General features: G+C 36.2%; 1 protein-coding gene across 4 annotated transcripts in view; it reads left to right on the top strand.

The window, feature by feature from the left end:
- The window catches only part of USP9X (ubiquitin specific peptidase 9 X-linked), a 269,058-nt gene that overhangs the window by 205,439 nt on the left and 46,498 nt on the right, over positions 1 to 17,121 (top strand). For 3 of the 4 annotated variants that reach the window (XM_069065713.1, XM_069065710.1, XM_069065712.1), the window contains 5 exons: positions 39 to 147; positions 536 to 682; positions 2,062 to 2,208; positions 9,611 to 9,833; positions 14,535 to 14,755. In XM_069065713.1, the coding sequence (XP_068921814.1) occupies positions 39 to 147; positions 536 to 682; positions 2,062 to 2,208; positions 9,611 to 9,833; positions 14,535 to 14,755 (847 nt within the window). The remainder of the gene's footprint in view (positions 1 to 38; positions 148 to 535; positions 683 to 2,061; positions 2,209 to 9,610; positions 9,834 to 14,534; positions 14,756 to 17,121) is intronic. The other variant, XM_069065714.1, reaches the window with a different exon arrangement.

Here is a 17,121-nt window from a genome sequence, read left to right on the forward strand (position 1 = left end):
TTTGAAAGTCTGTAAACATTAATTATTTTCGTTTTCAGAACTGTTCGTCAGATGGCACAGGAGCAGTTCTTTTTAATGTCTACCAGGTGTTGCATGGGACACAGACCTCTACTTTTCTTCATTACTTTATTATTTACCGTTTTAGGGGTAAGACATTAAATATTCTTATTAAAATTAGTAACATATCTACTAATGACATTATTTTAATTAGTAGGCTAGTCATATTTAGAATGAAAATATTAGTGACTTTTTTTTTCCATTAATGTACATACTTTTGACATTTTGGTTTAGGTTCAGTTCAACTTTAAATTCATACATGAGCTATTATAATTTTTGTGAGAATTTTATTTAATTACATTTATGAGACCTGGTAAACAAAAATTTTACTTAGCTTAAATAAGGCAATATTAATTTAAACTCTGGTCTATTTCAGTTGACTGACTCTTAATCTTTTTAAGTGATTTGGACACTAAGGAAAATGTGTCTGTGTCTGTGTGTATATACATGCACTAATACGTTGTGCTTTATGTTTCAGAGCACGGCGAGAGAGAGAGCCAAACATTCAGGAGATTATTTTACTCTGTTAAGGCATCTTCTAAATTATGCTTACAATAGTAATATTAATGTGCCCAATGCTGAAGTTCTTCTAAATAATGAAATTGATTGGCTTAAAAGGATCAGGGTAAGTTGCAGTGAGTATTTTATTATATTGCAAGATGTAAATAGGTTCTTTTTATTAAATCATTTTGGAAGTCCCAGGAAAAAGTTAATATTTTGTTTTAATCATAGGCAGAAAATAAGATACCTTACTGGTATATCAAATACATACAGGGGCGGCCAGGTAGCTCAATGAATAACAGCACTGGCCCCAGAGTCGGGATGACCTGGGATCGAATCCAGGCTCTGATACTTAGCACTACACCCAGAAATAACTGGCCATGTAACCTTGAGCAAGTTTCTTAACCCCAATTGCTTTAAAAAATATATATATCATTGGGAGTTTAAATCTTAAGAAACATTTAGGGTGGCCAGGTAGCACAGTGAGTAAGAGCACCAGCCACAGAGTCGGGATGACCTGGGATCGAATCTGGGCTTAGACACTTAGCACCCACCCAGAAACACCTGGCTGTGTAACCTTGAGCAAGTTACCTAACCCCAATTGCTTTTTTAAAAAAAATGCAAATTCTGCTTAACTAATGCATATAAGTGTCATTTCCTTAAAACACCTTATTTCCTTTTTTCTCCAGTATTTTTAAGTCTCAGAGCAAAAAATATTTTCAAATTTTAATGATTTGTTCTTGGCCCCTTAATTAAGAAGGATAATTATGATTAACGAGAAGCTTCTTCATGTACTACCATTTTACTTTTTTTCATCTAAAAATATATATATGTTTCAGGGGCGGCTAGGTGGCACAGTAAATAGAGCACCAGCCCTGGAATCGGGAGGACCTGAGTTCAAATCTGGCCTTAGACACTAACACAAAAACTATCTGTGTGACCTTGAGCAAGTCACTTAACCCAATTGACCTCCAAAACAAAAAAACAAAACAAAACATATATATTTCAGTTTCTGTTCAGATGTTCTTTTAACAGACACTTGAACATTTTCAGTTGAGGTAAAATTTTCATGTATTGTTTTAAGTTGAATCTCTAAGAAATGTGAAACTTTGAGTCATATGTTATGTGATCATCTTGCATAATTACAGTTGAAAAAGGACGAAAATGTGTCCTAGACAAATTTTGGAGTCTACTTCCACAGTTTTTAAAGTGAGATCCATATTAATAATGTGATCGTTGAATTATTTAATGATTCCTCACATTTCTCAAAAAAATACAAATACCCATATCTATAAGTACTCGTCCATTATTTTTCCTACTATGTGAAATATTTAAAATAATATTTTGTCTTTGTATCCCTAGCACTTAGCATAGTGCATTTACCATAATAGATGTCTAATAAATAAATGTATGTAATTTTTAAAAATTTCTTATCAGCTTTTTTTTTTTTTTAGCATCATTGACTGCACGTTTAAAAGTCTCCTAATATCTTTCCTGTCTTAGGATGAAGTTAAAAGAACAGGAGAAACCGGGGTGGAAGAGACAATCTTGGAAGGTCACCTAGGTGTAACAAAAGAGTTATTGGCCTTTCAAACTCCTGAAAAGAAATACCATATTGGTTGTGAAAAAGGGGGTGCTAATCTTATTAAAGTAAGTATTGCCTTTGTAAGTCTTTTAACTCTTACAGTTGGAAAACTATGTATTCTGTTGGATGATTAATTAACAAAACTGCCTTAATTCTCTTTCTGTATATCTCTTGAGGGAGAGCAGGTCTACCTTATTTAATATATAGATTTTTCTTTTTTTAAGCAGACCTAGGATTAGGTATAGTGGAGAAGGCTTTGGACTTGGAATCAAGAAATTCTTTGTTCAAATCCTGTTTCAGACTTGCTCTGTGACCCTAGACAAATCACTTAATATCTCTGGAACTCAGTTTCTTCAACTATAAAATGGTCTTCTAAAACCCCTTCTAGCTCTAAATAATGCTCCTTTGATTCCAATGATATATGCATTTCCCTATGAAGAAATTTCAACTACCAGTATGGGTCAGTACCTACTCTGCAGCTGGCATGCCAAAGATTACATACCATTGTGTGTCAAAGGCATTATTTTAAATTTCATATTCCTAATGGAACCAGATCTCTGTTCACAGTGCCACACTGACTTGCTTAATGAGTCTCTTTAGGATCACGAGATCATAAGATTGAGAGTTTAGAAGGATCCTAATGACCTTTTAGACCAGCCACCTCACATTTTACAAATGAGAGAAACCGAGTCCCAAAGTTGTTAAGTGACATGTTTCTTAGTGTATGAATATTTTAAATGCAATAAAGGGGCTTGCTATTTATTGAAAGGAATCCTTTGGCTAATACTTGGTAAATTGAATAGACCCTAACTTATAGTGATTTTTATTTCAGATTACTTTAAGAATGCATGTAACAGCAAGGTGTTGTCTTATGTCATTAATTTATCAACACATATTACTACTGCTTAATTTTCCTCTTTTCTTAAAGAGTTCAGTAGCTAACTCTTAGTCTTCCTATTCCCTATAAACACTGTCTTTATTTGGGAGGGAGGGGCATATATACATACCTAGGTATTAAGGGCCCTTCAGATATCCTTACTTCCCACCTTAACCCTGACTTTTTTACAGTTTGCAATGTATTCCACTTGGCCACACACAGATGATCATATTGTGGATCTCACTGTCACCAAAAAATATTCCACCTCCATAATTAAAATTCCTCTTCCTGACTATAATCCACTGTTTTCCCTCTCTCCCTATGCTCAGCCCCTCCTAAACCCACTCTATCCTCATCACAGCTTCTAATCACTGCACATATCACCTTCAATGTCCAAGTCATCACCTTTCCTCTAGCCTCAGTTTTCTCACTTCAAAATTTACACACCCTAGTTAATCAGTTTAGACTTACATATACCTTGCTTTCTTGTCCTGTTGCCACTCATCCTGTTTCAGACTCCAATTCTAAATTATTCCTACTACCAACTACTTTCTGTGCTTCTGCTTATATCCTGCTGAATGTTGCTGGAGAAGTTTACATGATGGTCTTAACTGCATTCTCTATAAATTTATTATTATTTTTTAATTGGGCAGGCAGCTAAGTGGCTTAGTGGATGAAGCTCTGGGCCTGGAGTCAGGAAGACCTGAGTTTAAATCCAACCTCAGACACTAGCTGTGTGACCCTGGGCAAGTCACTTAAACTCTATTAACCTTAATCTACTAGTGAAGGAAATGGCAAACCCCTGTAGTATCTTTGCCAAGAAAACCCCATGGACAGTCTTGGTGTGATATGGTCCGCAAAGTCATGAAGAGTCGGACAGTACTGAACTGATCACTTCTATCATACTTCTCTAAGTTGATGTTCCAAACTTTCTCAAGCCCACTTACATGCCTACTTCCTCCCAAACTTCTTCTCACAAGCTCAGTTCCTCCCAAATTAAACATTTTATTACATCATCCCCTATCTTCTCACAGCAAGAGGTAGACTTTCTCCTTGACAATGTCAACCCATACACCCATACTTTAAACCCATACCCTTCTGTGTCTTTTGGTGTTTGAGCAGCCCCTTTCCACTCTAATTTTTAATCTCTCATCTTCTCATGTCCCTAGACCTTCAAACATGCTTTGATCTTCCCTAGTCTTAAAAAACTTTTTTGTTCCTACTATCCTTTTCATTTATTTTCCTGTATCTATACTCAATGCTTCTACTTTCTCACCTCCACTTGCTTCCCTAGTTTTCTGTTGATTTGTGTTCCCATTATTCAGTGGCAACTCTATTAGCTTTCTTCTCATCCTTCTTGACTGAGTCCAGTACAAATTTATCTTATCTCATCATAACTAGTCCTTCATGGCTGCAAAGGACTGTTTTTAATACTTCCAAACTCATTCTCTATAGCACTCCCCTCCAAGACTGCTCTAGGCTTTTTCTTCTTTCCCCAAGCCTCTTCTATCACCACCATCCACTCCCATTGTCTCAGGTAAGGATCTCTACTGAAAAAATAGGGCCATTTGCCATAAACTTCATCATCTTTCCTTCTCTTCTCTACTCCAGTCTCTGCTGAAGGACTTGACTCCTCTCACAAAAATCATCTCCTCTCTGTGCACCTTGGATCTTACCCCCTCCCATTTCTTCTACTAGTTGGGTCTCTCTACTCTACTAGTTCCTTCCCTGGTGTCATTTATATTCTGTACAAAATTGCAGTAGTTCAAAAGAAATTCAATATATGCAAATTTAGAGATCTCTCCATTCCAATTGTTTTTTGTTTATTTTTTTATTTGATTTGTTTATTTACTTTTAGTTTACAACATTCAGTTCCACAGACCCTTGAATTTCAAATTTTCCCTCCTCATCTTCAACCCTCCCCCCCATCATGGCGGCATGCACTCAAATATAGGATCTACAAATATCTTCACATTAATCATTAGTCAGGTTGTAAAGAATGATTATAACTGATGGAATGATCAATGGGAAAGAGGAAACAAAACAAAACAAGAAAAAGAAACAGAGCAGGTAGTTTGTTTCAATTTGCATTCAGGCTCCACATCTCTTTCTCTGGATGTGGATATCTCTTTTGATCATGGGTCTTTTGGAGTTGTCTTATAATCTTACATTGCTGAGAGGAGCCCAGTCTATTAAAATTAGTCATCACGCATATGTTGTGTCTGTGACTGTTTACAGATTTCTCCTGGTTTTGCTCTTCTCACTCAGCATCAGTTTATATAAGTCTCTCCAGGTTATTATGAAGTCTGTCTTCGTGGAACGAAGTACACATTTGTATACGATACAGTAGCATTCCATTACATTCATATACCACAACTTGTTCAGCTATTCCCGAATTGATGGGCATCCCCTTGATTTCCATTTCTTTGCCACCACAAAAAGAGCTGCTATAAATATTTTTGTACATACAGGTCTTCCTTCCACTTCTCTGATCTCTTTGGGATATAACTGTAGAAGTGGTATTGCTGGGTCAAAGGGTATGTGCTTATTTCTAGCCCTTTGGGCATAGTTCCAGATTGCTCTCCAAAATGTTTGGATCCGTTCACAACTCCACCATCAATGCATTAGTGTTCCAATTTTTCTACATCCTCTCCAGCATTTATCATCTTAGCCACTCTGCCCGGTGAGATGTGGTACCTCAAAGTTGTTTTGATTTGCATTTCTCTAATCAATAGTGATTTAGAACATTTTTTCATATGCTTATAGATATCTTTAATTTCATCTTCTGAGAACTGCTTGTTCATAGCCTTTGACTATCAATTGGGGAGTGGCTTGTATTCTTATAGATTTGACTCAGTTCTTTGTATATTTTAGAAATGAGGCCTTTATCAGAGACACTGGTTGTAAAAATTCTTTCCCAATTTTCTGCTTCCCTCTTAATCTTGGTAACATTGGCTTTATTAGTACATAAGCTTTTCAATTTAATATAATCAAAATTATCCATTTTGCATTTTATAATGCTCTCTAACTCTTGTTTCGTCATGGTCTTCCCCCCTTCCTAGATCTGACAGGTAAACTATCCCTTGCTCTTCCAGATTGCTTACAATATCAGCCTTTATACCTAGATCATGCACCCATTTCGACTTTATTTTGGTGTACGGTGTTAGGTATTGGTCTGTGTCCAATTTCTGCCATACTGTATTCCAATTTTCCCAGCAATTTTTGTCAAATAGTACATTCTTATCCCAAAAACTGGGGTCTTTGGGTTTATCAAACAGTAGATTACTATAGTCATTGGATGCTGAGTCTCATGTACCCAATCTATTCCACTGATCCACTACTCTATTCCTCAGCCAGTACCAAGTAGTTTTGATGACTGCTGCTTTATAATACAGATTAAAATCTGGTATGGCTAGGCCACGTTCGCCAACATTTCTTTTCATTAATTCCCTTGATATTCTGGACCTTTTGTTCTTCCAAATGAATTTTGCTACTAATTTTTCTAGCTCTATAAAGTAATTTTTTGGTAGATTGATTGGTATGGCACTTAAATGTGTAATTTAATTTAGGTAAAATTGTCATTTTTATTATATTAGCTCAACCCAGCCATGAGCAATTGATGTTTTTCCAGTTAGTTAGATCTGACTTTATTTGTGTGAAAAGTGTTTAGTAATTGTGTAAATATAGGTCCTGGGTTTGTTTTGACAGGTAGATTCCCAAATATTTTATAATGTCTACAGCAACTTTAAATGGGAATTCTCTTTCTATCTCTTGCTGTTGGATTTCAGAGATATAAAGGAATGCCGAGGATTTATATGGGTTTATTTTATATCCTACAACTTTGCCAAATTTATTTATTATCTTAAGTAGTTTTTTACTTGATTCTCTAGGATTCTCTAAGTATATCACCATATCATCTGCAAAGAGTGATAAATTAGTCTCTTCTTTGCTAATTTGGTATCTTCGATTTCTTTTTCTTCTCATTGCTCCTGCAAACATTTCTAGTACCAGATTGAATAAGAGGGGTGATACTGGACATCCTTGTTTCACCCTTGATCTTATTGGAAATGCTTCTAGTTTATCCCCATTACATATAATGCTTACTGACAGTTTTAAATGGGTGCTACTTATTATTTTAAGGAAGACTCCATTTATTCCTATACTTTCTAGTGTTTTTAATAAGAATCGGTATTGTATTTTGTCAAAAGCCTTTTCTGTATCTATTGAGATAATCATTATGGTTTCTGCTAGTTTTGTTGTTGATGCACTCACTTATCCTGATAGTTTTCCTGATATTGAACCACCTTTGCATTCCTGAAATAAATCCTAGCTGATCAAAGTGTATTATTTGCATGATAAGTTGCTGTAGTCTTTTTGCTAATATTTTATTTAGAATTTTTGCATCTGTATTCATAAGGGAAATTGGTCTGTAATTTTCTTTCTCCATTTTGTGTCTTCCTGATTTAGGTATCAGTACCATATTTGTGTCATAAAAAGAAATTTGGTAGGACTCCTCCAGTTTTCCCGAATAGTTTGTAAAGTATTGGAGTCAATTGTTCTTTAAATGTTTGGTAGAATTCACTAGTAAATCCATCTGGCCCCAGTGCAATTGTTTATAGAGACTACTTGTGCCGCACATGTGGTAGAGCCTCCTTGAGTTCAATATTGGTCTGGTCAGCTACAGTTGGACATACCGTGCCTTGGCTGCAACATAGTGATGTCATTTTGTCCTCTTTGATCACAAAGGACCACAGCAAACCAACTCTGCTCCTCTATTTCCTTTCCTTTCGCTCTTTTGCAATCTGGTCTCCAACCAGAATTGAATTGATCGTTCAAATTAAGCTGTTTTTTCCCCCAAAGTTACTAATAAGCACTCAGTGACCACATCCAATGACCTTTTTTCAAACTTCTTCCTTCCAGACTTTTCTGCAGCATCTGACACCTTTGACTACTCTCTTATCTTTTCTCTTTACATTCTTTATCTTGTTGACATTAGCAGGTCCTATGGGTCCAATCTATCTCTAAGAAGACAATTTCAAGATCTATATATCAGTCCCCAAATCTACATATCAATCCCTTGTCTCTCACCTGAGTTCTAGTTCCCACCTTACCAACTGCCCATTGGATGCATCTCAAACTGCATGTCCCATAAGTAACTCAATGGAACTCATCATTTCCTCTCTAAACACACCCTTATTGTGAATTTCCTTCATTTGGTCAAGGTTGCTCCCATCCTTCTGGTCTTTCAGGTTCACAGCCATAGAATTATCCTCAACTCTTCACTCTCTGCCCTCCCCCAAATATGTAATTGTTTGCTAAGTCTTTTCACTTCTGCCTCTACAACATGCCTCCCTTCTGAACCATTCTCCTTACTCACATGGCCATAGCCTTAATTTAGGTCCTTATCATCTCTTGATGTCCCTACTGCAAATGTCAACTCTTCTCCAATCCATCCATTCTACAGCTTCCAAATGGATATTCCTAATGCATAGTTCTGAACATGTTGCTTTCCTGCCCTGCTCAGTAACCTCTGTAATCAAATTTACTTGCTTCTGTTTGACATTGGAATCCCTTTATAGTCTGACCTCTCTCACTTCCCCATCCCCTAGTCTGCTTTGCTAGTTTCATTATATATACACCATTCCACTCCTTCCTGTTCTCTATGGTCCTGCCAAACTGGCCATCTTGCCATTCTTCCCACACAACCTCTCCCCATCTATGCAGAGACTGGAATGCTTGTCCTCATCAACTCTGCCTTCTGGATACTCTAACTTCCTTTAAACCTTACTCCAAATGTCATCTCCTTCGGGAGACCTTTTCTGATATCCTCCATTGTTGATGCTATTCAAAATAGGTATACTGTAAAATTATATTTTTAGTTTACTTCTCTGTGACTAGATTGGCTCATAATAGTAAAAGGTAACGTGGACATGGACACATTAAAGGGCATGGACAGTCTTAATTTTATGACACCTAATACATTACCTGGCAAATAGTTACTTAAATGCTTGTTGACTTATTGATTGAAGCCGGGATGCTGTGCTCATTTGGAAGCTTTTGTATATGCGAATTTATATACTTATATCTTTCAACTATATGTTATTACCATCTTATCTCATTTAAGTTCCTGTCAGTTTCTAGAAAACGATATTTTAAAAAATTAAATAATTTTAGAAGTATTTGATAGTAATGTTACCAAATTCTTCCATATAAAAATACAAACATTTATCAGTGATTTGAAATGGAACAAAAGCTCTATTTTGAAGTGGTACATAAAGTGCTAGACTTGGAACTTGAAGAACAAGGTTCAAATCCTGATTCTTCCAGATACTTCCGGTATGATCAGAGGTAAGTCCCTGAACCTCAGTTCCTTCATCTATACAATGAGAGTAATAATAGCACCACTGATTTCCTCACATTGTTGTGATAAAAGCCCTTTGACAACTTTAAAGTGTCAGTTGCTATGATAATCTCCTAAGTAATACATAATCTTTAGTTCTTAAAAAGATTTATCAAATTTCTTTTTTAAAACATTTATTAATTTCTTTGGTTCTACTTATTAATACATTTCATTCTTTTTTACTTTTCAGGAGTTGATTGACGACTTCATCTTTCCTGCATCTAATGTTTACTTACAATATATGAGAAATGGAGAATTGCCAGCTGAGCAGGCCATACCAGTCTGCAGTTCACCAGCTACCATCAATGCTGGTTTTGAGCTGCTTGTAGCATTAGCTGTTGGTTGTGTGAGAAATCTCAAACAGATAGTGGACACATTGACAGAGATGTATTACATAGGTACAGCAATAACTAGTACGTAATACCTTTAAATCATTGGTTATTTTATTGGACACAGATATTTTTCACAATGGTACCTTATTGATTTTTTTGTTAGCAAGGATTTTTAAAATTTGTAGTAAATGTATGTGTAATTGCTGCCAGTATGCTAAGAACTTTGAAAAAGAAAAACGCAAAAGTTATCAAATTTTTCATATTAAATCCTTACATTTTCAAGTCATAAATAATTTTTGAAACAGTTTTAATAAGTATCTCCAATCCTCCAGTACTTTCCCAGGTCATTACACTTACTCTTGCTACACATGTCTTCCTCCCCATTCTTATCTTCTTTTTGTTTGATTCTACAAAGTCTGGTTGTTGTTGTTCAGTCATGTCCATCTCTTCATGACCCCTGTGAACTATTAATAGCTAACCAATGCTGTCCATGGTGCTTCCTTGGTAAAGATACTTTGGAGTGGTTTGCCATTTCCTTCTCCAGTTGATTAAGGCAAACAAAGTTTAAGTGACTTGCTCAGGGTCATATTGCTCATACTCTGAGGCTAGATTTGAACTCATGTCTTCCTCAATACGGGCCCAGCTCTCTATCCACTGAGCCATCTCTACAAACTCTACTCGCTACTCTTTACAAATCCCTTATTCTTTTGTGTAATTTATTACCCCTTGACAAACCCAACCCTGGATGACTCCTGCCATCTCCTAGTCACTAACGTGATTGGAGCTGTAGGAAGTCACTAACCATGTTGATTGGGTCCACTCCAAATTTATGTTTTTTAATGTTAACTAGAACTTCACTGCAGTAAGGCATTCTTTCCACACCTCCTTAATGGATTCTCTATCCCACAACCACAGCATCTGTCCAAACCTCATTTCTCCTAGCTCTCTTCCTCAGCTAAAATAGCATTCCTTGAAAGGTACCAATAGTTTCGATGGAATTATAGTCTCAGTGGAAATAAAATCATTCCCTAATAAAAGCTCTTTTTTCTTCTCATCTACATGGCTCCTACTTTATCATCTCTCCTTTACCTTCAATCTCTATTCAAGATGTAGTCTTTGCAAAGGCCAGTCCCCTGATCCCAGCCTCTACAATAATCAGACCCCAAAGTGATTTCCCCCTTTATCTCTAATTTTTAATCTCCCTATCAGCTAGTTCCTTCCCCACTGCCTTCCAACATGACTCATCCTTAAAACATCCTCTCTTGACCCTCCTGTTTGTACTAGCTGTCATCTTTCATCTCTCCTTCCCACCCTTCTCAACTGAACTCCTTGGAAGTGCCACCTCCTCCTCCCCTCTCACTCTTTTCTCAACCCTCTGCAGTCGGTTGTCCAGCCTCATCACTGAGCTAGAATGAACATCTCTAAAAGTTACCAATGGGGCTGATGTGTTCGCTCCCATCAGCTTTTCTCACTCCACAGCCTTATTTACTTCTCTGCAGCCTGTGGCACCAATGATCACTTTCTTCTCTAAAATGCTCTTCTTCTTTTTTCGCTCTTTCTGTACTTGTATTTTTTTGGTTGTGCCTTTTCCATCTCCTTTACTGGCTCTTCATCCAAGTCATGTCCACTAACTGTGATCATCTCCCATGAGTGTGTCCTGGGCTTTCTTTTCTTTTTTTTTTCTCTTTTTTTAGGAGGGCAATTGGGGTTAAGTGACTTGCCCAAAGTCACACGGCTAGTAAGTGTGTCAAGTGTCTAAGGCCGGATTTGAACTAAGGTCCCATGCTCTATTCACTGTGCCACCTAGCCACCCCTGGGTTTTCTTTTCTTTCTACATTTTCTTACATCATGACTTCATTAACTCCTATAATATCATTATTTCCATGCAGATTATTTCTAGTTCTAAATATTGATCCTATTCTCTGAACTCCAGTCCTGCATAACCAATTGTTTGTTGAGTCTTTCAAACTCAACCTGTCCAAAATAATACTTATTATTCCCGTCAGTTTGGTGATGCTGTGGATAGTACACTGGACCTGGAGTCAGAAAGATCTGAGTTTAAATCTGGCCTCAGACACTTAATAACTGTGTGACTTTGAGCAAGTCACTTCTCTTTGTCTCAGTTTTCCCATCTATAAAATGAGGATAGCAGCTACTTCCCAGGGTTATTTTGAAGGTTATATGTGAAGATTAGATGAGATAATAATCATGAAGTGCTTGGCACAATATCTGGCCCAGAGTAGGTGAGATAAACATTGTTATCTATTATTATTCCCTCTTCCCCCACTGTCCTCTAGGTCATCTGGGTTAATAGATATGGAATCCGTTGTGTTATTCCCAACTCCAGTTGCTGATTCTTATTTTTACTTTCATGTCTTTCATCTCCTCTACTCACATAGCTACCAGTTTTTCGTTATGTCTGGGACAACTGCAATAGTCTTCTGATATGTATCCCTACATTAAGTCTTTCATGATCATTTCAATTCATTGCCTACAAGTTACCCAGTATGATTTTTCTAAAGCCTCAGGTTGAACTGCATCCCCAGCTCAGTAAAAAGTGCAGTGACTTTTTATTACCTTTATGATCAAATATAAACTCCTTTGTCCTTTAAAATTCTTCAAGTATCTAGCTCTTTCTGGTCTTAAACTTTATTCCTATTCATGATCTTTTCAGATATACTGGCCTGCTTGTTCCTCACATGATACTCCATGTTACATCTTTATAACTTTGCACTAGCTGTTCCCTGTGCACAGAATCCTCTGCCTCTTAGAATCCATGGCTTCCTTCAATACTCAACTCTAATGATACCTCCTCTAGGAGTCCTTTCCTTGTCTCCCTAGCTGCTAGAACTTTCCTTTCTAAGGTTACCTTTTGTCTATTCTGTATATATCTTGTATATAACTATTTATTTACATGTTGTCTCCCCCATTAAAATGTAAGCTTTTTGAGGGCAGAAACTGCTTTTGCCTTTCTTTGTGTAGAACTTGACAGAGAATGTACCTGCGTTGTTTTTTTGTTTGTTTGTTTTCTCTTTGAAAAAGGACATTTCCTTCCTGGGAGCTCTCAATGCTAGTGAAATAACAGTCCAATATCCAAAAGTTAGGTGAGGTACTCAAGTTTAAAAAAAAAACAACAACTGCAAGAAGATATGATAAGTGAGATATAGTTAATCAGTAGTACATGGGGGTGGGAGGGATTTGAGGGTTAATTGTCAAGCTCAGTGAATCAGCAGTAGTTTTAGGTTACATGAAGAATGATAATGGTCCTGTAGTATTCTGTTTTGATCAGATACCCCTAGACATTCTGGTAACTTTGTCAAAAATGAACATTTACAAAAGGAAGTACAAATAGGGTATGATTCTTTGATATTAGCTATAATGGGAGTCTACATGTGTGTTTCTTGCCTCCATCTCTTTATATAACTAGTGATGGAGTTTCATTTGAAGACTTAAGTGACTTGCCTAAAAGTCACATAGTTAGTATTTGTCTGAGGCATATCTCGAACCCAATTCTTCTTGGTTCTGAATCTAATTAACTCTTGGTCTTTTATGCTGTGGTTCCTCTAGCTTTGAGCCAGAAGCTTTGTTTTTTCATTACTTTTATTCTTCTAGCCCAAGTTTGTTTTCTTTTTAAGCTCTTACCTGTAGGAGGGGCAGTCTTTATTGCTTTTTAATTTTTTTCTTTTCATGTCATCTTTTGTGTGTGTTTTTTTTAAATTTGAACTCATCAGAGAAGACTCTTTAAAGACATTTGGTCTTTTTCTCTTTTTTTCATTAGCTCCTTTCTCAAAAGTATTGTCAAGACATCATTTTTTTGGCTGTCCTATCACTTTTGAAACATTTTTTTCCTTAAGAATTAAAGCCATAGGAGCGTATCTCATCTCTCTGAACTTTGAAAATACTGCTTTCCTCGAGTTTAGAATGCATGTCTTATTGCCCACTCTCCCCTTCCTGGACTTCTGTTTACCCTTAAGATGACATCATCACTTTCTTGGAAGGATTCTGTTATTTCCAAATCAGATGTCAGTTCTTCTTTACTAATCAGAATTAAATCCAAATTACCTCTTTTTACCCCTCACCTTTTTAATACATTTATGCATTATATATTTATACAATTGTCAGTAAGACAGAGATTTCCTGGCCTGATTCCAGGAAATTGTGTGCATTTGTATTTTTTCCTTTACTGAGGATATTATCATATGCCTAGGATAGATTTTACATACTTGCCCTTGGAATATCTGTAGAGGGAATTCACATTTATATATGACTGAAATAGAATGGTTTCTGAGAATTCTTTCCAGCTTTGAAATTTTGTGATTCTATGATGGCCCTGCTATTAATTTAGGCCTTGTAGTACAGACAGCACCAAAGAAAAATCAGTACTCCAAGGCAGTTAGTGCAGGTCATGGATGAGTGTGCCGACTTAGCCTTCAAACTTAGGCAACAAAATAGTATATGCAGCATTGATTTTAGATATCACAGGCTAAGCAGCTCTGGACCAGTTGTATAATGCATTAGACTGTCAGGAAACCATCTAACCTTGAAGAAGTCATTTAAGGAAACTCATACTGAGGGGTGATCTGCAAAAAGGAGATAATAGTTACCTTAGGGTTGTTACAAGGATCAAATGAGAACATTTTAAGAAACCACATTGAAACCTTTAAAGCATTCTACAAATCTAAGGTGTTATTATAGCTTCTGTTGGTTTGTGAACTTACTAGAGTTTCCTAGTAACACTAGAACTTTGATCATCTTGTGACAACTTGTTTTAATCACCCTTAGCTTGTGAGGCACTTACGGAATGGGAATATTTGCCACCTGTTGGACCTCGACCACCAAAAGGATTTGTGGGTCTGAAAAATGCTGGTGCTACTTGTTATATGAATTCAGTGATCCAACAACTGTACATGATTCCTGCCATTAGGAATGGTATTCTTGCAATCGAAGGCACTGGCAGTGATGTAGATGATGATATGTCTGGAGATGAGAAGCAAGACAATGAGGTAAATTTTATTTCATCATCATTCTATATTTGTATTTATGAGTATATTTTTATACAGCACTAATGCTAATAATAATACTAGTTCTTATTTATATGGCACTTTAAGGTTTGCTAAATGCTATGTTGTCTCATTTGACACACCAAATTTGGGAGGTAGGTGATACTGTTATCCACATTTGCAGTTGACGAAACTGAGGCAGACAAGGACTAAGTGACTTACCCAAGGTCTTGCAGATCATAAGTATCTGAGACTGAATTTGAACTTGGGTCTCCTTACTCCAGGTCCAGCGAGCTCTCCGCTGCACTTCATAACTGCTACTACAGAACAGGACTGTTTTGTTCTTGTTTTTGTATCTCTGCTACCTCGCACAATGCCTTATGCATAAGAGATATTTAATAAATGTATGTTGAATTGAATTGTTACTGACTACTGGTACTTCCACTTTAGGATTTTGTATTTTTCATAGGATTTGTGATTGAATTATTCTCAGTTTTCATACAGAATCCAAACACTAGCAGCTTACAGATGATATTAGGTAGCACAGACTAAAATGCCATTCATGTTTTTATCATGCTTTCTTCGGCTTTTGACTTGCTTTAACAGCTATTCTACTACCTTTGTGGTTAGTGGTATGTTATTTAATGTTAACAGAGATAGGATGAGGACTAGAATTATGGTTTTATTGGTGTGGGCAATTTCCAGAGGAGAAAGCTTCCCCTTCCACTACAGGGCCACAAGTTCTCTGCAACTTATGATCTCAGTTGCCTAGAGCACTAGAGACAAATTGATGTGTCCAGAGTCACACAACCAATATATGTCAGGGACAAGAAAAGAGCAGTAAGTAAGAAATTAATGTGTTCAACAGAGTGGACTTATCACTTAACACTTCATACTTAAGAATTTAAATAGTATAGTGTTGAAAACATTTACGTAAAATATTTTCAATTAAATATTTTTTATTCTTATTATTTTGATTATCCATCTTCATTAGTTTATGCCTATCTATGTACTATTTGTTCATTTTCTAAACTGCTTATAGGTTGTCCTTAGGAACCATAACTTAGCTTTTCCTCTTTGAAAAGGGAAGCCTGCCTCTGCATCTTAACAAGAATGTCATCAGGGTCTTAAATAGGAGGGCTTTTCTAGTAAGCATTCTCAGTTCAGACTAGAACCATGTAAGAATTCCTTTTAAGAAGAGTAGAGAGAATAAAAGAGAGGGTCACATGATTCAGAGCTGGAAGAAGTTCTGATGCCCTTCCCTCCATTGGTTGTTGTTGTCAGTTTTATTGTGCCATTTCCATTCCAATTGTTTCTAGAAATTCTCTCCCTTTCCTCTAAAATAAATCTTGTCTTGAAACAAAAAAAAAAGGAATTAGATAAAACAGCCGACATAGTGACTCCATCTGACAATATATGCAATCTTCTGCCTTGATAGTCATCCTTTCTCTTCTGAGAGAATTTATTCTGCCCCCCTAGATTATTTCCTTGTCTTTCGGTGGCTTGGTGTTTAGTTTCCTTTTAGTCAACATTTCATTTATATTGCTTTCTTTTTGTTCAATTTTGTTGGTTCTGTTTATTTCACTTTGTACCAGTTAATGAAAATCTTTCCTTGTTTTTCTGAGTTTCTCAAACTCATTATTTCTTACTGTGTCATAATATGCTATTATATGCAGTTAACACACTTTTTTCAGCCAATACCAAACAAAGGGTACCTGTTTTGTTTCCAGTTCTTTATTATGACAACAAAAGTTGATCTGAATATATCATGTATTAGAACTTTGTTTTTGTCCTTTATTGCCTTGGCAGTCCACCTTGTTTAACAGATGAGAACATGAGAGGGGACAAATAACTTAGCAGATTTAACTTAGCAAATTATCAGAGCCAAGATAGAAAGACAGTTCATCTGACTTCCCCCAGTAGTCCCATTTCCACCACCTCCTTCTCCCCACTGTTCATGCTGATTCTCTAGAAATAGAAAAAAAGTTAAATTAATATTCCATTTGGAGGCAAAAGAACATTTCAAAATCATGGGTATGCCTTTAATAGTTTCTATTTCTTTAGCACTCTAAGGTTTGTACATTATTTGTCTCATAACAAATCTGTGAGGGTAGCTATGACAAGTATTATTTCTGCTACTTTTCTTATTGAGGAAACCAAGGCTCCAGTATATTTAAGTAACATCTGCCCAAATCAAACAATTCTTCGGTGTCAGAACTAGGAATCAGATTTATGTCCAATATATCCGACTGCCTTTTTTTTTCCTGTGATTTTCTTTTGGGAGAAGAGGGTGTGTAACCCCTTTATTTTTGCTTATTTTGTTTAATTATTTATTTTTTTAAATTTTTATATAATATTTATATATTATT

This window comes from Petaurus breviceps, unplaced genomic scaffold, assembly GCF_028583685.1.
Source record: "Petaurus breviceps papuanus isolate PSGF00001 unplaced genomic scaffold, PetGlider_PUasm1.0 90700, whole genome shotgun sequence".
Classification (NCBI taxonomy): domain Eukaryota; kingdom Metazoa; phylum Chordata; class Mammalia; order Diprotodontia; family Petauridae; genus Petaurus; species Petaurus breviceps.